At 46.2% G+C, this 25268-nt stretch overlaps 1 protein-coding gene across 1 annotated transcript; it reads left to right on the forward strand.

The window, feature by feature from the left end:
* Positions 1 to 490: 490 nt before the first annotated feature.
* On the forward strand, positions 491 to 16871 carry TTC23L (tetratricopeptide repeat domain 23 like). The gene is given in 8 exon segments (XM_053918296.1): positions 491 to 511; positions 1134 to 1282; positions 2603 to 2776; positions 9661 to 9840; positions 12576 to 12849; positions 14221 to 14368; positions 16553 to 16801; positions 16804 to 16871. Coding segments are annotated over 8 exon segments (1263 nt in total).
* The last annotated feature ends 8397 nt before the right edge of the window (positions 16872 to 25268 follow it).

Raw genomic sequence — 25268 nt, forward strand, 5'->3', positions numbered from 1 at the left:
GCCCTGGTGGCGAGCTGAAGGCAGCCCTCGCGGAGCGTCCCGCTTCTGCCGGCGTGGGGGGGCCTCGCGGCGCCCCCAGCAAGGCCCGCCCAGCCCCGGGCCGCCGACGCCTCTCGGGAAGGCCGAACTGCCGGCCGCGGGAGCCGGGAAGTGCGCCCCACGGCGCTTTCCTTCAGTGCCCTCGCCGGCTTTTCCCGGCCCGGGCACAGCCCGCGAGAAGGAACCCTGAGGAAGCTCGGGCACTGCTCGGGATGTGGCCTCCCTCCGGGTTTACGAAGTTAGGGCGAAACACCTGCGGAAAAGAAGGGAGCGGTTTGCGCTTGAGAGAGCGGGCCCAAGTTTGGTTTTAGGATTCAGGGCCATGTTGAACCTCCAAGGAGCAGAATTCAGGAGTTTGAGGCGTGGAATCCCCCTCGCCCTGGCCGTAGGTTTGAAAGTAGAGGTTAGCAAGGGAAATTAGCGAAACTTCCCTCTGGTTTTTGGATTGTAGATGTCCTGGAGCCTGAATCAGGTGGGAACGAGTGATACATTCTGCCCCGTGAAATGGGGAGGGGCTTGGTGGATGTTAATAGTCAATAAATAACTGTGCATTCGATTTGGATTGGATTTGAGTTGAGCCAAGAGAGTTGAATTTCAAAAGTAATTATAAATGGAATTTTTTTAATCATGAGTCTCAACCATTTACCCCATCAGCCAACGATGGGCAACCCAAATAGACACGCGTTTTAGTTCCTGAACTAGGACCGCCTATTACATAGTGGGATGGCCCTGCAGACAAGGAGCATTAACCAGTACACCGGCCATACTCTATTTAGGACCTGAGAGCTGGTTGCATCACTGGATCCATCTTGCTCCCATACCTGCTTCCATAGTATCAGACTTGAGTAGGAGACCATAGTTTTGATGATTCAGGAGTTGTAAATGGGCTGGCTTTAAGGGGATAAAAAAGGGGGGTGGATTTTGGAGATAATGTGGAGTAAGAATTAGGGGGAAAATATTTAATTCAGAGATTTAATTTGACACACGTCTTTAATTTCTGTCTTCCAGGTTCTCCATACATGAGCGCATAGTCGACTTGTGGATTTAGTATGGGTTATATGTGTACCTGGGGAGTGTCAGTTTCATGTTAATAGCATCCAGCACAGGGAAAAATTAAACAGACTTCTAAGCCTTTTCTTCCCAAGCCAACCTCACAGGTGATTCTCCGTAGAAAGAGGCTAGCTAGCCCCCTGGGAATCCCACCTGTCAGCAATAATGCTGACTGGGACTTCTGCGTCCACCCGTAAGTACCGCAGAACCTTGACGACACACTCACTGACCTCCAGCCGCTCCCTGTGACTGGAAGGCAAACCTGGCTTTCCAGAACGCCAGGAAATGGTGAGACTAGGACTCTGGATGGCTGTTAGCATCGTTTTCAAACCTGGTGCCAACGACTTCAGTTGACATTTATTTTCCTTTATGAATTTTCCTTTCTTCCTTCTTTATTTACAGTGAACATTTATTACTTAACTAATCAGTGGAAAAGGAAGATAACTTTTATTTTTAAAACTATGCAGTGGTTGAATTTTTAAAAGCTATTCTGAATACAAAGGTGATTTCTTTGGGGGACTAACTTATAATTAATTAAATCTTTTGTGATTGATCTTAAGATCAGAATTCTGTTTTTTCTGGATCACTTTATTGGTTTTTCCAGTAATGTTAAGATATGATTATCTCTTTTATTGTATAGAATTAACTCTTTTGATTTTTATCTTTACTGTTTCAATTACCATTCATAATTGTTTTGGATTGAAGTCAGAGATCTACGTGTGTGTGTGTCTCTGTGTGTTGAGAGAGAGAGAAGTGTAAAGGGAGAGGGCAAGATTTTCAACCCACTAGCCCTTTCTCAGCACGTTTATTTCTAACACAATTGAGTAGGTCACTTGTCTTCTGACTCTGCACTTGACCCATTGTGGGTTCCCTCCCCTCTCCTTGGTGGGGCAGCATGTTCTTTGGCTAGTTGGGCACTCCATGTCGAAGCTTTTGAGAAATGTGAAAGAGGACATGTGAAGTCTAGCTTCAAAATGTGAGTTCCCTTTACCTTATTTCATTATACCTATTTTTTTCCTGGTTTGGATCAGAATTTTGGAACATGAAGGATCCTCGGGATCTTCTAATTCAACACCCTCAAGTCACGGAGCTAATCAAAATAATAGCTAATGTTAAGTGAACAGTAAAATAGCAGATACTATGCTAAGTGATTTATAAGTATTATCTGATTAATCCCATAACCTCATCAGGTAGGTATTCATGTTGACCTCATTCACAGAGAAGGAAATTAAGTAATAAATTGCTGAGGGTCATGTGGTCACATAAGCAGTGGAGCTGTGGCTCTGAAGTGGGTGGGTGGCCCACCCGACCTGTTTCATGGGAAGCACCACGTTGCTGTCCTCATGCCAGGCCTTGTGGGTGACGTGAGTTTACAACCTAGCTTCATTCCTGCAAGTTTACATTAGAAGTCATATCTGTAGCCTCTGGATGGGAGAGCTGCATCCTTCAATTTTACCTCGTTTGACATATGTAACGGTCAAATCTGATTCCATGTCTTTCTCTGGACAAACAGGTCAGAGCAGAACAAGATCCCAGCGCACCGGCAGCCAGACGGGTCGTGTCCCGCTAGTGGGTCTGAAGAGAGTGGAGAAGGCACTGAAGCCAAGGAGACTATAGACTGCACGTCTCTTCCCAGGGAGGAACTAGCCCAATCGCAGAGGAAAATAGCTGATGAAGGAAAAACATGGTAAAACAAAACACTCACCGTATTTTGGTTTCCATTTAAAGTACGTCTGTGACTTGAGAAGCTCTGCAGACTGAAGCACACGAAGGTGCTATATTTCTTCATAAGCAGGAGGAAATAAAGCAGAGCATCGTTGGGTAGCCATCCCGCCTTCGGGTTCCATACACAGGTCACTGTGCGCTTCTTGGAGTATTTGTGCTCCTAGCTTTAAACTGAATATTGATGGTAGGTTCTTCCTGTTCCTGTTTGGTTACATTTAATTAAAAAAAACAGTTGTCGATTTATCCTGCAGGGCTTCAGGATGATATCTTTTGGGTAACAGGAAGGCCAGGGTAGGGAGGCAGGAGGCTGAGAGCAAGGATAGCCAGGCAGTGTAGGCTCAGGCCTGGCCAGGAGCTGGGTGAGAGGCCTGTGGCTGCAGTGGAGCCATAAGCAAACCAAAGCACCAGCAATGGGAGGTAGCAGCAGAGGTCAGTGAGGTCAGGTTTGCATTTCTAAGAGTGAGTCAAGCAAGGACTTGGGAAGTAGGACCTCAGAGCAAGTGTTTAGCAGGAGTGTTCAAAATCCAAGAGCCTCAGACAGCATGACAATGACCTTCATTAGTAGAGCACAGACACCGGCTGGCTCCCACGGCATGATTTGTCAACAAAGGACTTTCTGGCCAATCACGACCAAGAGGAAAAAAATGATGTTAAAGTGCATGTGTGAAAAAATGGTCTGCAGATGGCTTTGGAAAGGCTGAGAGGCACTTCAGAGGCAGATGATAGAATCTGATAGCTCCCTAGATGGGTATGTCTGTAAATTCACCTCTGCACATTACCCAGAGAACTTGCAAAGGGCAGCTATCCTGGCCTGGGCCCAGTAGTGTTTCATAAATCCAGGCTAGAATGATCGCTTCTAGAAAGACATTTACCAGTTACTATGGAGGGCTTTAAGGCTTGCTAACTCCTTGGCCAGTTTGGATAATATGACAGATTTCTACATAGGAGTCAGATCCAGCCCACCCCAGGGCTTACAGCCCCCAGGGGCAGTGCGGGGCTGCCCTCCAGAGCCCACCCCAGCTGCCTCCCCCCTGGACCTGGGTCCTGAGGTGGGGCCTAAGTTAAAGTGCAAGTTAAGTGACTCAAGGGAGGAGGAGATTTGAAGGCTACAGGGGAAGGGAAGCAACACACCTGGGCCACAGTGAGCCTAGATACCAGAAATCAGAGCTTTTGAAAAGTTAAAATTGAAAGTACTCTCAGTTATGAACCGTACAACATGTGTTCCTCGTAGGGCTCCTTGAGCCCTTTCGAGCTTCTGTTTTAAATGTAACTTTAGATTCATTGGCTGATATGGCAAGACCGTGAGCGATAGATTTAGTATTTGATTTGGGGACAGTGATGCTGTGAGTCACAGTGAGGTGCTTTTAGCCCTTGAGAACCCATCTGTTGTGTTCTGAGAGAAGGCTGACATGGCTAAGGGGAGAAGTGAGCCATTTGTCCCAGATTTAAGGGACGCCAGGGAGACTCTCAGCAAAACAACACCTTCCCCGTAACAGAGCTGTATCGTGCCTCATTGGGAGTCTGTTTCAGTCAGGCTGATCTCCTCACAAACTTGCTGCCTTCATGGTAAGAGTGAAGTAACGTGCCACTTCAGTACTTACAGAGTTCTTGTCACCAGTTTGATGGCACCGAGCTAGACATTGGGGATGCTTAAATGAATACTAGTGGTCCCTGCCCTCTGGGACCATACAGGGCCTTGTGATAGGCTCCATGTTAGAGCCAGGAGCACAGTTCTGGAGGATGCAAATGAGGCAGATCTGTGGTTCTCTGCCACTAGGAGAGAAAGTCTTGGAAGGCTGCCCATAGGAGGTGGCATGCATCCTATCTTTGAATGATGAGTGCAGATTTTGAGGGGAGTGGTAGAAAGGACAAAGCTGGCCCTCCATATGTTGCTCTGAGGGGAAGGTGAGAAACCCCTTACATAGAACATTGTACGTATTCTCTGGCTCCAAGAGGTTAGGGAGAACAGAAGATACCTTAGACAGACAGGTAATGGGACTGGAAAGTTCATTTGGGCCCAGGTATCAGGGAGTTGGGGAGTTGTTAAAAGGTGTTAGGTACAGTGGTAACATAGTGCAGCTTATGTTGTGAAATGAAAAGCACTAGAGGATGGGTGGGGTTGGTAGAAAAAGGAGCGCTGAAACCTAGTAAGGTCATTATCCCACTCGGATGGCAGCGGATGGAGGCACGCGCCTTGGCAGTTGGAACGCAGAAGCAATGACATGTGGAACTGGTGATGTTTGTGAAAGAGCTGAACTTAAACAGGGTAAGACCTGGACAGTGAGCTGGAAGAGAGAACGCAGGAGGAAGGGCAAGCTGGTGGGTGAGGGGGGAGAAAGCTACTGAGTTGGGTTTCATGCAGGCTGGCCAGTCCGTGTGCAGCACCCACGCAGCACCCATGATGGGGTGTGTAGGAGACAGATGAAAAGTGGACCTAGAGCTTAGGAAACAGGTCAGTTTGGAGGGCAGTAGCGCATTGGAACTAGAGGCCATAGGAGTGGATGAGCTTAATCAGAAAAAGTGTGTAGAAAGACAGGGAAAGAGACAGGAGATTGGGGAATGAGAGCTTTAGGAGTGGGTGGCAGAAGTAGAGCCAACGAAGGAAAGGGAGGAATGAGGAAGGGCCATGTCGTGGAAGCCAAGGCAGGAGAAGGGGTTTCAGCCTCTCAGATGGCAGAGAGGTCGAATGAGGTGGAGGCTGAGGAGAGACCCGTGGATTTGGCAATTGGCAAGTTATTGGCACTTGGTTTGGCACCAGCAAGTACCCTTGTTAGGCTCTGGAAAAGCCCAAACTGAGGGCCACTGTCTATGAGACTGTTGCTTCATCCTGGAGGTGATGGCAACTCGACTGGAGAGGAGGGTGCCAGAGCATCTGAGGGGAGCACGTTTGTGAGCCCGGGGCAGGCCAGGGGCTGCCAGCCTTTGTTTGGGGAGACGAGGCCACTGTGGTAGGTGTGTGGAGCCACATGCCCTCATCTCCAAAATCAGCCCTTTCTGTGCAGAGCCACACACTGACTATGGATTTTACTTTTCCAGTTAGATTCCATGCTGAGTCAAGATAGGCTGACAGGTCATATCCCAAAAGACGGTGGGGACACAATCCTTTTGTTCCCTAATTCACAGCTCTTCCTGAGTGTGAACCACATTTGGGTAGTAGGTTGGAGGGGGAAAAGGTTTTCCTGGAAAGGAAGGGGTGGGTGTGTGCGTATGTGTGTGTGTGTGTGTGTGTGTGTGTGTCTAGGTGGGAAAAACACTTTCCTGATTGGTGAAGTGCGCACATAATAGAACAGGGCCTGACTTTCTGAAGGCTGGCCTGCAGTTTTTCTAGACTGGATTATGATCGTGACCTTTACTTGAGGACAGCCCAGTGCCTCTTACTTCAGTTACAGTCCTTACCCGCTCTCTCCACTTTTTTAAAAGTCTGTGGTCCGTGGACTAAAACAACTTAAGCTTTGAAAAATTGCAAGCCTTCAGGAGGGATGAAGTGCTTGCTGAGCTCCACTTAGTTTTGTTGTCATTAATCCTGCAGCTGCTTTAAAATGGACAGAATTTATGAGCCGGCCGTCCGCGCAGGCGGGATGTGAGCCTCCGCGTGCTCACGCCTCGCTGCACGAGTGTGTGTTTTATAGCCGTCAGGCCTGCTCGCCTCGTTCCCCAGTGGGACTTCTCCAGCGCTGGGGGACGGGGGTCAGGCCGGAAGGCTGATTTCTCTCAGTAAACAGTCTTCCAGCGAGTATTGAGTGAGAGACTTAAATATCTGAAATTCTGTGAAAAGTGCTTTGGGAGCTACAGTATAAGATGCAGAAGGCACAGCCTTTGCCTTCAAAGAGCTTTCACCCTGATGCGGCAGGGGAGCTACCCACAGACAACTGTGACAGAAGGCACCGTAAGGCAAGGAAGTGCCACGTAATCGATTTAAATAGAGAGCTTTGGGGACGTTGGGTGGATCATGTCTGGCCAAGGTGGCAAGTGATAGATTTGGGAGGAGGTGGTGCCATTTAAGAGGACCCTTAAAAAATGAGCAGGGTGTGGGGAGGCTGAAGGGGTGGGCATTTCTATGAAGAACAAGGCCTGGGCAAAGGCATGGAGGCGGGAAAGTGCAGCGTGTGTTTAGAAAGCAGCAGCTTGTCCAGCTGAGGTCAGGACAGGAGAGGTGACCCTGGAAAGGAAAGTGTGTTGGGCAGACCGTGGTGGGTTTTAAATACAGGCTTAGGATGTTGTCGTTTATTCAGTAGGCAGGGAGGACTGTTGGACGTTTATTGGATGAATAAATCAGTGTGCTTTTGGAAAGGTTGGTCTGGCAGTGATAGCTAGAAGGGAAGCAGGGAGGCTGTCTCCCTCACCTAGGTCTGAAACTCGGCTAGTGACGGGGGGGTGGGCGGGTGGGGGACAGTGAGTGAGAAGGTGAGGATTTGAGTCTATTCTGGGCAGATACAGTTATCTTTTAAACCAGAAATCCCACTTTTTGGATTCTTTCCTAAATACACACCTATAAAATAACACATGGATGAGATTATTCTTTGCAGCATTGTTTCTCACAGTAAAAGGTTGGAAACAACTATGTGTGCCCATTACTAGGCGACCAACACACGCAATGCCCGCGTGCACCTTTAAAAAGAGCACAGGGAAGCTCCCGATACTACTAGGGAAAGGTCTGCTGGATTCATCTTTAGGCGAAAGAGCCTGGTGTTGACGACATGCCTGTTCTTGTGTAAGAAGAGGGGGAGCGAAGCGAGAACGTGCTCATACTCACGTGAGGAAGCACTGAAGGGCATACAGGAGAGAAACAGAAGGTTCCCTAGAGGGTACTGGAGGCGCTGGCGAATGGGACTGGAGGCGGGACCTCTTACCATTGCCCTCTTGGTATAATTCTAACCTTTGAACCATGGAAATGTGTCACTAATTCAAAAATGATCATGAACAAAAAAGACTGTGAAAGAAGATTTGGGGCTGAGGAAAAGTGAGGCCAGGCATGAGCATGAAGCTCTGGCCACGGAAGGACCGTTTTCACAGGTAAGTATGTCAGGAAAGGAAGTGGACTGGGGAGAGGAATTGGCTGTCCAGGCCTTACTGTATCGGTTTGAACTGCACTAGAGAAGTGCACCAGTTTGCTTTTGCTTGGTGCTGGACACTTGGGACCAGAACGTGGGAGGAGAGGAGACTGGTAGTATGGAGGAACCCTGGAGACCAGAATGAGGCAGGGGAAACGGAACCCAGTAAGCACTCCGGCCACAGTTGAAGTTACAGGAGTTGTCAAAACTTCTGAGAGGGGAACAGAGAATAAAAGGAAGAAACTGAAAGACCTTTGAAGAATGGATACGTTCGTGGAAGGGAGCAAAGGACCCTGTAGGGAGTTAGCCAAGAATCAATCAGGGAAGGTTTATAAAGGAGGACTGAGTTGGTATGGCGCTTTGAGGGCCAAGAGGAGAAGCCAGGCCACTGAGGGTGTCAAGCGCTGTGACCAGATTGATGGAGCAGGAGGCTCCTGGAGCCCTTGGGAGAGCAGCTGCTGTAGAATGGTTGGAGCGGAAGGGGCCAGGTCCCGGGGGCGAGGGGGAATAGACAGGACTGCGTATGCTACGGACCACACAATGAAAGGGTTGGGGAAAATAGGAGGGCAGCTGGAGGAGGCAGGAAAGTCACGTGAAGATAATTTTATAAGAGAAGGTGACCCAGGAAGATTTTAGGCAGCGAGGAAGGAACCAGCTAGAGGGTGTGAAGGATTTTTAAGTTATGGCCAATTGATAGAATGGCGTTTGGGAGTCAATGACAGGAGGGACCAGGACTTTGCAAAGCAGAAGGTGGAAAGGCTGTTGGTTGGTGACCTAGAGTAAGGGACAGCAGAAGTGGAACTGCTGCCGGCTGACCTGGTGATAATCCTAACGCTCCCAGTGCTTTATCAGCTGAGGAAAGGGCGGGCAGAGACTAGCAGGGACTTGTCACCAAGTGTTGAACTGTTTGGAGTGTTCAGGAAGGAGAATACAGTAACATGGACAAGTACTTTCCTGATATTTTGCTTATTATTAATGAAGCAATAAATTAGTCATCCTGTTGTTACTGGGAACCTTCCAGGTATTCAGGGCTCTACTACATGCGTTGCAAAGTACAGAAAAAGGAACATAAGCCAGGAACCCTGCCTTCTCTATCTAGTTGGGGAAAATGGCTCAGAAGCAGGAGGGAATGATAAAAACCAGGGGGTCCAACCTGCAGGAAGCGTAATACCTCTCTGAAGTGAGTCAGCGTTTGAGAATGCAGCCTCTGCAGAGATACCGTGAGCAGCCCTCCCAGAAAAGGGTCCAAGTAAGGACAAATACAATAAATTGCTTGAGAGGAATAGACCCTGGTAATAATAGTAGTAATAGTAGTAGTAGTAGTAGTAATAATAATAATAATAATAATAATGGTAGTATTTTTTCAAACTCATTTTATTCCTGTGTGCCAGGCACTATTTCATCCTTCCCTCATGAAGTCATTAAAGTATCCTTGCAACAGCCCTACGTGGGGGAAGGTACTATGGTTTCCATTTTACAGGTGACTACACTGAGGCACAGATGGATCGAGTAACTTGTCAGGGGCATGCGCACGGGCAGGCGGAAGTGGCTAAGCCAGGATCTGTGCCTGGGAGGTCTGGCTCTGCACCCCGTTCTGACAGTCCCTGTGCATGCGAACTTCTTCAATCTAGGTGATGAGCGGAGAGGACAGTAACAACCCGCAAGGACAGGGTAGCTTTGAGCAGATCTGTTCGGCATCAGTGGGGAATCACATCCCAAACTAAAGCAAAATGATTGGCAGACGGTCTCTGGACCCCTTTTGTGATTCGTTAATGTGTTCTTATAATTTCTGAAGCTCAGGCTGCCGAAGCGAATGTTGCTGCCACTCCGATTCTGACCTCGGCAACAGCTGCACTGTTGGTGCAGAGAGAAGAGGGCGGTGCCCTCGGCGGGGACGCAGCGGAGGAAGATTACTTACCTTGGTGCAGACGCACAGTGGGACTGGGAGGTGGCTAGGGAAGGAGGGCGCCGGTCTGTGAGCACCCTCCCTGGGGAGGCAGAAGGGCCTCCTACACAGACACAGACGCAGCGTCACTCCCCGTGAAAGGGGGTGGGTGCTCTTGTTATTGACGCAAAGCAACATCACCTCACGGTATGACTGACACGGGTCCATAGTACTCTCGTCGTCATGAGTTTTCTCATGTAGGAAACGCCATATAAACATTTTCACAAAGCGAGGTATTTTGTAAGTGTAGAAAGGGTTATTCCATACATGAAAATGTTGGAAAACATTTGTCTAAAAAAAGCAGTGCTCTCCAAACTCTTCAGAATTAGCTTCCTTTTCACTAAAAATAATATGAACAATCTCTGTATATGTGTGTTTATTATAAATTATGTGCAGTGGAACTAATATATGTGTAATAATGTGTATTCATAAAATATAAAACAAAAACATTAAGATAAAAAACTAAGAGAAAAGATTTTATTTTCCCCCTACACCCTTACGGCATTTTGCACACCTGGAGAGGTGCACACACCTCACTTTGGAGACCAGGGTGGATTCTGGGAGGGCGAAAGGAGTGGATTTTCCCTTCAGGGCTGACTTTCAAGTGTAATGAGCTGTTTCAGATCAAGATCCTAATTCAGTTTGCTTAAGCCCATTGGTCACCAACTCTGGGGAACCAGAGTGGGCTATGGTCTAGTGGAGACAAGGAACTGTGTAATTACTTAGCCACTGAGCTTGGAGGAAGAGTATTCCTCCGGGGGATTCCACAAGCAGCCCCGGCACTTGGGGGCAGGGAGAGGGGCCGGCTTCCCTTTTCCCCTTGGACAGACCCGGGGAGGCATCCAACTTTGGTTCCTGTGCTCCTTACCGACACACTCCCAAGGGCCCACCTGGTGGTAGAAAACAACCTGCTTGATAAAAGGACTCAGTTTTCCCCTTACTGCCCTGGTCTGATGTCCCCGGCAGGTTTCTGTCGCTGCTACTTTCCTCAAGACTTACAGAAACTCCCTGTTACCTAACGGAGCAATTCCGCCTCCTCATCTTGGCCTCCAAACCTCCATTTTCCCTAGCCAGTTCGTACCTTCTCCGTCTTTCAGTTCAGACCTCCCTTGGTCGGACTGGTCACCTTACTGCCTTCCCGCCACTCCCACGTGCCCCCAACCCCACCCCACCAGTGTGTAGGTGTGTGTGCGCGCGCATGTGCGCATGCACACACACACACACACACCCTTGCTTGTTCTGTCTTTATGGCCTCTGACTGTGTTCTCCAGCTGGAAAGCCCTCCTCAGTCTCCCTCCGTCAGAACCGTACCGACCCCTCAGGTTCGAGACACGTCCCAGTCTGCACATAGAGATGTTACTAACGCAGTGTTCCCCTGAGTGTGGTTCTCAGACGGCCTGCACCGTGATCACCTAGTGTGCTTACTACTGTAAACGTGAGTCCTTGACTCTCACCTGAGTCCTGTGAGCCACAGCGCCTGGAAGCAGGGCCCAGGAGTCCGCATCGTAGCGGGTGCCTGGGATGCGTGGTGTGGTGTGAGGGCCACTGCTACCTGGGAACTTAAGGCACAGCCTTCTCTTTCGCCGCAGAGTCCACTTTTCTCTTCAGCTGGGACCTATAGGATAGGCATCTTCTGAGTGCTCTGTGAAGCTCTGTGGCTTCTGGGTCACCTTCAGGGTTCTTCCAGACAAGCTTTGGTCTCCCTGTTGCAGCTCGTCAGGAGGTCCTGCATGTGGGGAACACAGGAGGGCTACAGGCGATGCAAGCCCTTCAAATCATCCCTTCAAATCATCCCTTCCGCCACGGACTACACCCAGCCGTGAAACCAGGCTCCACGGGGCCACAGGGAGAGCAGACGGCAGGCTGGAGGTGAGACAATTAGGGGCACGGGGGCCTACCTGGCAAGGGTGAAGGTGTTCACCAGCCCGGGTGCTGCAGAGAGAGCTGAGAGTGAACACCTGCCGTGACTGTCCTCAGTGGAGTAGAGGACAGCTCCTGGATGGAATGTGCTCTGCTGGCCTTTCTCTTTGCTCCAGGCCTTCCCCTTTCCCATCAGGGGTCACTAGACATGAGTTAGGCTGTAAGGTGAGGGACTATCCTGTAATCTGAACGTTCCTCAGTCTGTTAACTGGTCAAATAGCAGTTCCAGGAAGTGCCCGGAACACCAGCCTTCAGTTAGTAAACAAGGGAGCAGGCCGCCAGTTCTGTCCAGCTCAGGTTCGACATTCCCTTTGTCTTCTCAGTGAGGGGCCTCGCTGCATTCTGCGTGTGTGCGTGTCTAATTAGTATCACCAGCTCGTTTTGGATCGAAAATATCTCCAGATGGAAGTAATTGTATTCATAAGCTCTTGTATTTACAGGATGCCTTTCTCAGAAAGCTCGAAACATAGCACTCTGTGGCATAACCTAGTTTGTTCCTGGACTTTCTCCATGTGTTTTGTAAAAAGGCACCTCTGCAATTACTGTTGGCATTTTACAGCTGGAGGATGGAGAAACTTGGTGGGTTGAAAAGGTCATATGGCATTAGCGGCGGAATAGGGAACAGGGTCCTCAGCTTCTACCCCGGTCTCCATCAGTGATTTCCAGAGGGCTCAAACTGATGCTGGCATGGCGGCATAAGGAGCGCTTGCAGAGATAACTTAAAATACTGACTCCGGGATCCCATTCCTCTAGAGATTCCAACTCGGTAGGCCTGGGCGGGGCCTAGGGATCTGTATTCTTTACAAGCATTCCAGATCACTCTGATGCACCACTGTTTTCGGGAGTCAATACTGTAGACCACTGACAAGCACACTGCCCACCTGTCCCCTCGCAGGAGTGTCTTTGACTGAAACATGCTTCTTCAGTGGTTTTCTTCTTGCCATCCACTCAAACTTCCCAGGCCCCCCAGCACAGGCCAGGAAGTGCCCTGAAGCCACCAAGAGCACACTGAGGACCTGGAAGGGGAAGATGACGTCAGACAAGGGAACAGAGGAAATCCTGGAAGCTCTGGCCATGCTCTGCTGCACTCTGGGGGTGGCCTGGCTCCTGCAGAACCAACACACTTCCCTTTGCCACTGGGGCTAGTGATCAGGGTCGGGGGTCACACCTGCCGGATGGGTCATAGGAGGTTGGGAGGTGGAAACAGGGTCTTGTAGCCCTTCTCCAACGTCCAGGCCCTCTGAAGCCTCTTGTCTCCATCTAGAGAGGTGTGACCGTGCCTCCTGTGTCCGTCCCTGTGAGCTCTGAGTTGAGCCATGGGCGGGATCTTGCTGGAGACACCTTTCCCTGCCAGTTGAAAGTTTTCTGAGCCTGTCCGGCTTGTGGTTGAGTACCCAAGAAAATTAGGGTTAGCAACAAGGACATGGGTGCGGTGGTGTTGGTATAGGAAGAGGCAGAGTGGGTAGTAATTTAAAGCAGTTTTTGTCACACTGGTCTGCACAGGGCAACCCCCCAGAGAGCTTCAGGAACGAGCTCTATTTGGGTCCCACCCCAGAGATCTTCATTTATTTGGCCTGAGGTATATCCGCTGATGGAGATTTTTAAACACACCCCAGCTGATTGTAACATTCAGCCCAAACCTCCAATTTAATGGACTCTCGCTCATTTTAGTTTTTTGGAAATGGTGTGGAAAGTGTAGCCCATGAAGCTGGAGGCCAAGCAAACTAGACAAAAGAAATAGTTCCGCATATCCCCAGAGGGAGCTGGCGTATGTGCCGCTCCTCAGGAAGTTGGGGCCTCTGCAGCCTTTGGGTGGCACCTCCACTTGAAGGCTGTTGAGGGCGTTTCAGGTTCATGGATACTCCTGAGCCCCTGCGAGCCTGTTTGGCCCCAGTCTCTGTCCTCTCTACATAGCCCCCTCTCTACTGTTTCGGCTGAATACTCAACTTATAAAATCCGGCATGTGGCTTTCTTCTGCTATGCCCTTAGCTGGAGGGCTGTCGAAAATGTGGGAAATAGAAGGATATTTGGGAATTAAGGGGATTTTCATTCCTGTTCTTTGCCTCTTGCCAATCACCTGCTTTGCTTGGACTTTCTGAATTACCCAGAAAGTCCCTTTTGGCAGAAATAGCTCCTCCCCTTACCATCTGTAGGAACCAACTTGGGAAAAATGAAAACTGCTGTTGAGCAGGAGCCGCCTCTAAGGAAAACCCGGTGTAACTGGCAGTTTCCCATGACCCCTCCGGGTGCTCCCCACCCTCCCCAGCCCTGGATTCACGTGGCCACCATAGTAAACCCAAGGCCCTGCGCCTTCTCTAAAGAATGAGCCCTTCTTGACAATGCATGCACACGGGAAACTGAGAGCATAGTGAAGTGCCATTTTCAAATACTGCTTTGTTTTCCCAAGGGGCCCTTTGGTTTGCTCACCCACTGCTGTCCCTGGGCTGTGGGGGAGTTTGTGGGCCTGGCATCTTCCTGGACCATGTCACTGGCAGAGAAGCTTATTTCAGCCTGCAGAACGAAGAAAGGACCACGAAGGAGCCGAAAGAATTGTGCAGGGGAGGTGTTTGTGGATCGCAAGTCTCACAGCAAGACCTAACACTTGCTTTGGGCAGGAAAGATCCAGGCTTGGAGAAGTGCAGGCCTTTATGAATGAGTCCTGGAAATACACAATTGTTCTGTGCTCTCTGTGTAGGGGGAGAATACTCAAAAAGCAGACACAAATGAAAATGAAAAAGGTTCGTGACAGTTACAACCAGAGGGGAGAGGTTAAGGGGATGATGGGGAAAAGAACGGGAAGGGTCATCAAGAAACATGTATAAAGGACCCATGGACAGAGCCAATGGGGGAGGTAGGGTGGGGGAAAGTGCTGGGGGAAAATGGGGACAACTGTTGTTGAACAACAATAAAAAGAAAAAAAAGGCTTGTATTTACCAGCCTGTGGTCCAACCTCGGTGCGCGCTGCCCCTTTGGTGCCCAGAGCTGTCACCAAGGTGGTCCGCACAACAGGCTGTTTCGCCAGAGGGCAGGGGAACTGAAGCTGAGGTCAGACAAACCAAGGTGACGAGCTTCGAGTGATGGGCCCGTGATCTGAACTCACGGACTCTTACTGCTTCCTTATACTGCCGTTCACATTTATTCTAAAATTATGTTGTGTTTTATGACTTGCCACCTACTTTGGTCGTTAAGTATGACACCTTGAAGGATGAGGAGGAACTCTTAGCAAAGGCAGTTTATCGGAGGCCGTGAGAGCTCCGCACAGCATGTGCCGTTTTAGGGGAACGTCCTGTCCCATGTGGAGACACAGCTCACGGGGTCTGTTTATGCCAGAACAAGAACAAGGCTGGGCCGCTTTGCGGTTGCATTGGGGACCCTCTGAGAATCAGAGTATTTAGATATATGAGTGGGCCCATCAGATTATCAGATGAAAAAGAGAATAATGAAAGGTTTACTGTTCCCTAGACTTTTCACATATCTTCACATCCTTGAACGTGGTCTGTTTCCAACACTGTCAGCTCTTGGCGTCTGTAGGATGGATGACTGAGCGGTAAGTAAGTGAAACACGCGAGTCACGCCTCCTGCCTCTAAACAACCACGCATCTACGGCGCAAATGGGAAATGGCGGGGAGGTGTTTAAATGTCCACAGTTACATCGAGCCGTTGACTCAAGTCCATGGGCCATAACTTAGAGTCTAGTCAATGTCATTCTACAGCGTCTGCTCCTGTGGTCAAGGAACCAGTGGTCTGATTAACCAAAAAATAATTTTTATAAAGAGTTGTCAGATAGCAATTCTTTTGATCGTTAATCCTAATCTTCAGAAAAGGATAAACCTTTCAGCTTAAAATAAATTGTCACTATTGCAGAAGCTTTATATAAAATAATTTTATACATATATAGGTGAATTCAACTTGGGAATATAAAGATGGGGGCAAGGGGAGAAATATTGATTGTGTATCTACTATATGTTAGGTGATTTTACATGTAATTTTTAATCTAATCTTCACCACAACTTAGGTATTCTTAACCTTGTTTTATTTAGAAGGAAATGCAGGCGCCTGGAGTTTGACCATAAAGCTAATGGCTGTGAGACCCAGCTCTGAACTACCCATGTTCTCCTCGTACCTTGCTGTCTCTAGAAAGATAAACCTTAATGAAATACTATCTTATTCTCATTTAAAAAATTGTATTCCCCATTTTGTTTTGGAAAACTTGAAAAACAGCCAGATATGAAAAAGAAAATAAAAGTCAGCTGTACCTTCACCACCCATAAAGAACTGCTATGAACATTATATACGTGTGTGTGTATAAAATGTTCATAGTAATTATAGGTATGTCAATATCATATTTTAAGTACAGCTTCATAATTTTTTAAAATTTAGCACATTTTGAATTTATCCCCTTACTAGTCTGAAAAGAAAATGTGATTTTTTAATGTCTGAAGTGTTTCACTGTGTGATATGCCATAATTTATTTAACCTTCCCCTTTTATGGCGGAGGATATTTACAATGTTTTCCCTAGCCGCTCTCATTTTCAACTAAGGAGGAATAAACTAAATCACACAAAGCAAAGCAAAACTTTTCTTAGGCCTGAAAGAGAGGGAGCCAGAGGTAATAAAATTTTATCTTGATTTTAGAAAATTTATGTTTATGGGTAAATGATCCCATCTTGTGAATTGCTGGAAGCTGTTTCTTCTGTTTGCTTGTTACAAAGCTAGACTACAGCATGACATAGTAATGGGTTTGATGAATGGCGGTCCCTGGAATCCAGTGGGTAAAACACAGGTTAACTGGTGTTTGTTAACAGCAAGGCTGGAGTTTAAGCCATCCACCGGGATGACTGGCCTATGGAGGCCAGCTTGTTTAGTTCTGAGAATCAGTTTTGTGTCTGCAAAGCAAGCGGCTTCTCTCTGACTTTCCATCATCATTTCTTTTCCCGTAGAGCTTCCTTAGCCACCCACAGGTTGAAGCTAGCTCTGGCTTACTTTGAAACGGCACCTGGCGATGTTTTTCCTGTGATAGAGCGTGGGATCTGGTCACTCTGTGAGGAAATTGCTCCGATCGGGCCGCTTAGGGGAACCACAATCAGGCCATCCAGTGTTTGCAGTGGACTGATAGGCTGGCCGGAGCCCCAGCCAGGTAGCCTTGTTTGGGCCCAGGCCTGGTTCCCAGGCCCGGTTCCCAGGACCAGGGCAGCTTGGGCTTCTCAGAAGAACAAGGGGTGGGACTGATTTCCATTGTAACCCTGACTTCCCTCGATATTTACACAAGGGCCCTTCCTCAACCCTAACAAACCCAGGCAGAGAACTCTGACTGGGGGAGTGGGAAAGGGGTGACTGCTGCGTGACCTGATGGGAGCCAGCACTTTCCTCCCAGGCCTCCCCTCATCTCTGCCAGTGCGCGGAGGAGGTGGCCCATGGAGTCTGCTCCAGGGCAAGGAGCCCTTGTGGCAACTGAACTTAAATCTCTAACAAATATACAAGGCTTTTAAAATGAAAAAAAATCATGGTATTTTGATATTGTCATTGTCCTCTAAGGTAACCTAGCTGGTTGTATTTCCAAGTCCAAGGTTAAACTAACAGAAGGGTGTTTCCCTTGGAGGTAACTAATTTGACAAAGGCCCAGGGAACACAAAACAAACAAAGTAAGAAGGAATGTGGAGTGTGTCAAATTAAAGGGCTTAGGGCGCTGGTGCTTATGATGTACTTGAAAAATCCTTTGAAACTAGTGTTAAATTAACCTTCTCTCTCCTCACGTGATGACCCTGCTTGTGGCCTCAGGTACTTCCCATCACCAAAAATGAATCGAAATACTGGATTTCCTATCTCAGCGATTTTCAACCACGGTGCCACAAGAAGTTTTAAAACATGCACTACCTGACTATTTAGTCAGGGGCGCCGCCCTCTTTTCCCTTACGTTGTCAAAGAAAAAATGACAGCAGCCAACACAACAGCTGTGTGGTGTGAATGAATCGAAGTTATACCTGTTTCTTTCCCAGATCAGCAATCACACATTTTTCGGTGTGCTGCCGAATTTTAGTAACTAGGGTATGTGTGCCCCGAGACGAAAAATGTTGAAAACGGCTGTCCTGTATCATAGAAACAGTGCGTGGCGATCCAGCAGCACGTGTGCCAGCAGCCTGATACCGAAGAAAAGGCAATGCGGACAGTTCAAAAATCCAAGGTCATTAACATCACACGATGGAGAAGTGACAGTGAAGGTTGCTCGGGAGGCAGGGGGTTCGCCGGTCTGCCTTTCTGTCCGAGACATTTTTTTAAAGCTGTGGTCACATCAGAATCAATAAAACAGTAAATAATCAGTATTTCTGAATAGCAACAAAAAATACTTCAAATTTATGGAGTGCTCTTACTGCGTGCACTCGAGGATATGTGCATTTAATCCACGCAGACAACCCTGTGAAGTAGGCACCATATTTACCTCACTGTAAGGGGAGGAAACTGAAGCACAGAGGGCTAATTCAGCCCAGGTGTGTAGCTAACAGGTGGTGGAGCAGGGGTTTGAAACTCAGAAAATGTGCCCCCAGAGCCCGCACCACTCTGCACTGTGTCTCAGCTCCAAAACGTCTGACCGTCCCCTGCGCACCCCGAGCTCCCCGAAGCACCTCGAGGGGCTGTGGTGTCTGATCTGTGAAATGGGAAGCACAGCTGATTCTTTCCTTGCCGGTGGGTGTGGACTAGATGTTTCCTCTCTTCTTGCTCCTTCCAAAGTGACACTTCCTTTCATTTTAGTACAAATAATAACAATAATATCTATACTTCTCTAGGGCTTATTACATTCCAGGTGGTATTCTAAACACTCCACATATATTCATTTAATCTTTACAACTGTTTGTGACAAATACTGTTTTTGTCATCCTGACTTATATTTGGAGAAGTTAGTGACTTGCCTGGTGTCACAGTAAATGGCTGACCTGGGACGGGAACCCAAGCAGTATGGCCCCGGGACACTTTGATACTGAACCTTAGAGAGGCTAAGATAAAGTTACTATTTTATTTTGCTATGAAACCTGATAAAAACTAATAGCTTACATCGGAGAAATTACTATGTAGTGAGTGAATGCTGTCCCCAGTGTTCTGCATGCACCATCTCATTTAACCTTTCCCAAACCCTCAATGGAAACTGTATCAATGGAAACTATATATTCTATAGAATTACTTGTTCAAGACTCGAAGAATTGGGCCTCAAACTCCTCTCTCACATGATTTCGTGATTAGATATGTATTGGCTCTCGTTCAACTAGCAATTCTACGAGAGCTCCTAGAAAATCCGCAGTGAATCACTGTCACTTGGGTACTTAACTTGTCGTGTTTGTCTCTGATCCAGGCCCATTCTATCTGTGTTTCTCTGTTCAGTGACGTCAGCCCCCAAACTGCAGCGGCGAGATGTCTGGGGAGGCCCAGTGCGTGGGTAGGTGAAAGAGGTGTCCTTGATGTTACAATTTTCCAGTCATGGGAGGGAAGCACATTGGCTAAGGCTTTGTCTATCAATATGGACAGATTGTAATGAGCTATTCATGCCTGCGTTGGAAAGGTAAGAATGGACACCATTTCATATAAAATCGTTTACACGTGAATTTAGGCACAGTAATTTCTCCGTAAATTAGTTGGAATATCAAAACCAATAAGATCATGATTCCCATTTCCTTTATTCCCTTAGAATCTCAGCAGAATTCACCTGCAAAATGAGTAGAGTTCATATGTGCTGTGAATGTGACCTGTGATGTATCTGTTGATGAGGAAATCCTTTGATAAAGGAGAAAACATTGGTTCCTTCTCTCCCCCTCCTCCACTGTCAACCTCCCCGGCTCCTCTCCCCTGGCTAACAAGAGAGAATGTTTGTAGCAGCCAGAATTTCCTTGCTCTATACTCAGAAGTGGGTGCTGGGCTCCTAGGGGAAAGCCAGGCGACGAATTCACTCTTCCGCAGCAGTCCTTTTCCTGGTGACCCTGCGGTTCGCTTTGGGAAGAGACGGAGGAAATGGAGAGGGAGGGCTGTCGTCCCACGCTCAGCTGGCTTGATGAGATTGATGGACACTAATGAATTCAGTGGTCTACTAGGAGGAGTTTGGGATTTTTGAAGAATGTAATTTAAACATTTTTAAAATGTTGATTTTTCTCTGCTTATAAAAGTAATCCATTTTGGTGTGCATTATTTTCCGGTCACATATGAGAGAGAGAGAGAGAGAGAGAGAGAATCATAGGGAAAGTTTTTAATCCCACTTTTTTTCACTCTTGTATTTCCCTGTGTCATTAAATAAACTTTTTTTTTTCAGTTTTCAGAAGTTATTTTGATGTTTTGATTATTGTTTACTTTAGCGCAAATGTTTACTGAAGACTTCCTGATTCTGTTTTCTAGCTAATCATCTTGCTCCTTTAAAAAATTCCCATGTGTACACTCGCAGTATTTGTATTCCATCTACATATTGGAGTTTTTAAAAATAGTTCCTCATGGTTATAGCGAAGTTAAACTACGTGTGAACATGTAAACTCTTTCTGAGAAGCAATTCATGCTTGTAGAGCTGGGAGATTCTAAGGCCACTGTATTCTTTTCTTGCGTACTAGATTTGAACTTTATGGGAGAGTTGAATCTCCTCCTCCTGTCATTCACCGAATTCCAGATGGATTAACATTTTTCACATCAAAACTGAAAAATATAAATTTGCCAGAAGAAAATATAGTACTTGAATTTAAAAGTATTAAAATTAAAAATTAGGCCCTGGCTGGTGTGGCTCAGTGGATCGAGTGCTGGCCTGCAAACCGAAGGGTTGCCGGTTCAATTCCCCGTCAGGGCACATGCCTGGGTTGCAGGCCAGGTCCCCAGTTGGGGCACACGAGAGGCAACCACACTTTGATGTTTTTCTCCCTCTCTCCTTCCCTTCCCCCCTCTCTAAAAATAAATATTTAAAAAAAAATAAAGAAATAAAAATCAGAGGAAAGAACTCTCTGAGCACACAAAGGTATACCAGAAAAAAAGACTTGATAGAGTTAATTATAAAAAGATCTAAAATTTGTGCCTGTCACAAAAGACCATAAATAAAAACAAACAACTCAATCAAGATGGACAGATAACCTCTATAGGCCCTTAATTATTAAAAAAAAAATTAGAAAAAAAAAGAATTTGCGGTTAACCTGTGGAAGAAATCTCCAAGCCCATGTGGTTTCACTGAGTAATTCTACCTGACATTTAAAGAAGGATTAACACCCATCTTTTCCAGAAAACTGAAGAAGAGGGAACACTACCCAATTCATTTTATGAGGTCAGCATCACCCTGACACCAGAACTGGGCAGAGACATTGCAAGGAAAAACAAAGCAAAAACAACTATAGACCAATATCCTTTGTGCACATGGATGTAAAAAAGTCCTCAACAAAATATGTAGCAATATATTACATAAAAAAGAATAATACACCAGGATCAAGTGAGGTTTTTTCCCTTGAGACGTCAGGCTGGTTCAGTATTCAAATTTGAATCAATGTACTCTATCATATTAACAATCCAAAGAGGGAAAGCACATGATCTTATCAGTTGCAGAGAAAGGAAAAAGCAAGCATCCATTCATGAATTAAGGGAACTTCCTCAATCTGATAAAAAGCTTGTGCAAAAAACCTACAGCTAATATCATGCCTGATGGTGAATGACTGTTTTCCTCTTAAGCTCGGGAACAAGGCAAGGATCTTTATTCTACTGCTCTTAGTGAACACAGTACTGGAAGTCCTAGCCAGTGCAGTAGGCAAGAAGATGTACAGCCAACAGGGGTGTCTAACCCTTTGGTGTCTCAGGGCCACACTGGAAGAAGAGTTGTCTTGAGCTACACATTAAATATCAAACACCAACGAACACTGGTGAGCAAAAAAAAAAAAAAAAAAGGTTTTAAGTAAATTTACAATTTTGTGTTGGGCCGCATTCATAACCATCCTAGGCCATGTGCCCAGGGGTTGGATACCCCTGGGCTGAAGAAATAAAAATGATCCCATTGGCAGACATACTACTGTCTCCATCAAAAATTCCAGGGAATCTACAGGACTCCTAGACCTGGTGAGTGAGTTCAAGTTTGACAAGACCTCAGGGTACAAGGTTAACACACAAAAATCAGTCATAACTGGAAACCAAAGTTTTAAAAAAAAATTACCACTTACAATAGCCCTCTCCTCCCAAATGAAACACTTAGGTGTAAATCTAACAAGATGCATACAGAGTCTGTGTGCTGAAAACTACAAAACCCCGATCAAAGACATCAGAGAAGTCTAAACACATGCAGACACACTGTGTTCATCAATCGGAGGACTCAGAACAGTAAAGTTGCCAACTCTTCCAAAATCGATCTATGGAATGAAAACATACACAAAGTCCCAGCAGGGATGTTTGTAAACATAGACCAGCTGGCTAAGATTTCTATGGAAAAGAAAAGAAAGTAGAAGAGCTAAAACAATTTTGAAAAACAATACAGTTGGAGGAATCATGCTACTTCATTTTAAAATTTTCCAAAAAGCAGCAGTAATAAAGAGAGTTTGGTATCAGTAAAGGGTTAGACAGAGATCCAAGTCCATGGAATACAATAGAGAGTCTAGAAATAGACCTGTGTAAACATGGCTAATTAATTTTTGATAAAAGTACCAAAGCAGCTCAATGTGGGAAAAAAAATGATTTGGGGGCAATTAGTATCCACGTAAAAAACAGCCTTGTACCATATACAAACATTAACTCAAAATGAATCACTGTCCTAAATGTAAGGAGCTAAAATTTGCATTTATTTTACAACAGACAAATAGGCAAAGAAAGGAAGAGGAAGGAAGGAAGGAAATAAAAAAGGACTGGAAGAAAGAAGAAAGAAAAAAAGAAGAAAAAAGATGAAGCATTGCATAAAGGGTACAAATGGCCAATACTCATATGGAAAAGGTTTCAATCATAGCAATACTCAAGAAATGTGAAACACATATACCAACTTTCTTCCACCCAATTGTCAACATTTCAAAAAATGGTAATATTTAAGACTGATGAGATGAATTTGATACAGACTCCCTGAAGGGCAATTTGACAGGATGTCATACATTTTAAAACTATACACACACACTCCTTTAAGAGCACTGAGATCAAGTTTTCACCCATCCTATGTGAACATGTAAAAAATCTGAAAATATTTAGACTTGCCAGATTGTGGGTAGGCAGGTCTGCTCATTCATAGCTGGGAGAGGAGGGTAATAGTGTAAACTGATATGAAATTTAGAGTGAAATTGAAAAGGAAATTTTCAGTTTCCTGAGATGTAAGGCTGTTCACTGTGGCACTGTTTTTAACTGAAAAATTGAAAGCAACCTAAATGTTCATCAATAAGGAAAGGAAAATTTGGGATATTAACTCGATGGAATTCTGTAGTTTTTAAAAGGATGAGATTTTGTAAATAAAAAATTAAAAGAGTATTGAGGAAAAATAACTTGTACTTTTAGGACACAGAATTCTCATCGGTACTTACAGACATGTGAACGTGAAAAGTGAATGGCAACGTAAGTAGAACCACATGGACGTGTGCATCAAAATGCAAACCGAGGCGGAGACTCCCGGCTGCGGGCCTCCTGCTTGCTCGGGTCATCCACAGCCGCCCGAGGCAGAGGCAGGCGCTCTTCATGCAGCACCAGCCTTCGGTTAGACTCCTTTCTTCCCTGGTAGGGAGCCAGGAGGAAACGTAGTGCAGCCGTTTGAAAGTACGTTTGTCACATGTCAGTTCTACCGCTGTGCTCCTGGGTTTTGTTTGTCATGAAGGTGTTTGCTCTCTCTTCAACCTATTAGCATTTCTCCACGTGCCTGCAGTGTCTGGGGACCCGGTTCCTTTGACATGGAAGTGAGCACAGTGCCAGCACAGCAACACAAGAAACGTCCTTACCCTGGTGCAGAGGTGAGTTCTCACCTGCCATGGCCTCTCCCAGATCCATCCGGTTACGGTGATTCACCTCTGTTATTCTTGCTAGTGAGGCAACATGCCAGCTTGTACCATGGGTTTGGCCAAATCCTACACTGTAGGTAACTAGTAGATGTCCAGTAGCCTCTCAGGGCCCAATGTTATAGGGGTCTGTGGTAATAGTATTTAGTATTTATAATATACCCTTCGATGCTGTGCATTGTAACTAATCCCTAACATAAGGCAAGTTTGGGGGGAGACAGTATAGTTGTATCCAAAATTTGTAATAACAGACCCTCTTTAGATTCCATTTTTATCAATGTTTAGAATTTAAAATAGAGTGTTTTTTGCACACTTGCCCTTTATGTTTGGCATATCATTGCTGCTTGTTCATCTCAGACTGTTGCTGACTTTGAACTATCCTCTTTTGAGAAAGAAAGGAATTAAAATTTGTCGAGTGTATACTAAATCCCTACAATTGAGCTAGGTCCTATTCATACAGCATTTAATCCTCGCAAATACCGAGTACAATGGCTCTCACTTGACAGAAGGGAGGCTGATGTTCTGTAAAGAAACTTGCCTAAATTCACTTAGTCTTAAAGGTTTGAGCCCAAGCCAGCGTGACTCTGAAGGCCACGTGCTTTTCCCCTGGAGCCCTCCAACAAGGAGGGCATCACAGTGGGGTGAGAGCTCCGACCCTGATTGCAGTTCACTAGAGGTGGCTCGCAGCTGGGGACGAGATGGGCACAGAGATAACTTGCAGCCCATCCTACCCCCGCCCACCTAAAGCAGGCCCAGCAGCACACCGTCCATCTCCTTCCTGTTTCATCATGAGCTGGCCTAGGAGGTTCTCCAGCATCTCTCCGTAACACTCCTCTTAGGAGAGCGTGTGGGCTCCCTGCCTGCTAGTGTATATGCACGTGTATTTTCTTAATCGATAACCATACAAATAGTAACGATAACTACTATGTAGAATTCCTTCCAATTCCCTGGCATTGTATTATATATGTACATATACCATTGGGTTGGCCAAAAAGTTTCCCGTACGATGGCTCTAGTAGTGCTTAGTTGTCTTTAACTTCACTTAAAACAACTTTGTGAGATTGTATTGTGACAGCTGTCATGTCAGCATGAATTTTAAAAACTTATCAAAATTGATGAATTTTTGTGCAGCCATTTTAATACTGAAAATGGGAGAAAGTACACATTTATGATGTATTACGCCTCATTATTTCCAGACAGGTAGAAATGCAACTGAAACGCAAAATAAGATTTGTGCAGTGTGTGGAGAAGGTGCTGTGACTGATTGAACATGTCAAAAGTGGTTTGCCGAGTTTCTTTGTACTGTTGACAGTTTGGCCAAATAATTTTTGTGAGGTTGTCTTACGCACTGGAAGGAGTTTAGCAGCACCCCTGGCCTCCGCCCACTAGAAGCAATAGTGGGAGATGACCAACATACTCAAAATATCCAAATCAACAAAGTTATTGGTGAAAATGAAAAATATGTCTTTTATTTTACAGAAACAACTAAATGGACTTTTTGGCTAACCCAATGTATTCGATCCTTAAATAACCCTATTTGGTGGGTATTTTTATCTCCCACATTCAGGTGATGAAACTGAGACTCAA

Source organism: Desmodus rotundus, chromosome 1 (genome assembly GCF_022682495.2).
Source record: "Desmodus rotundus isolate HL8 chromosome 1, HLdesRot8A.1, whole genome shotgun sequence".
NCBI lineage: Eukaryota > Metazoa > Chordata > Mammalia > Chiroptera > Phyllostomidae > Desmodus > Desmodus rotundus.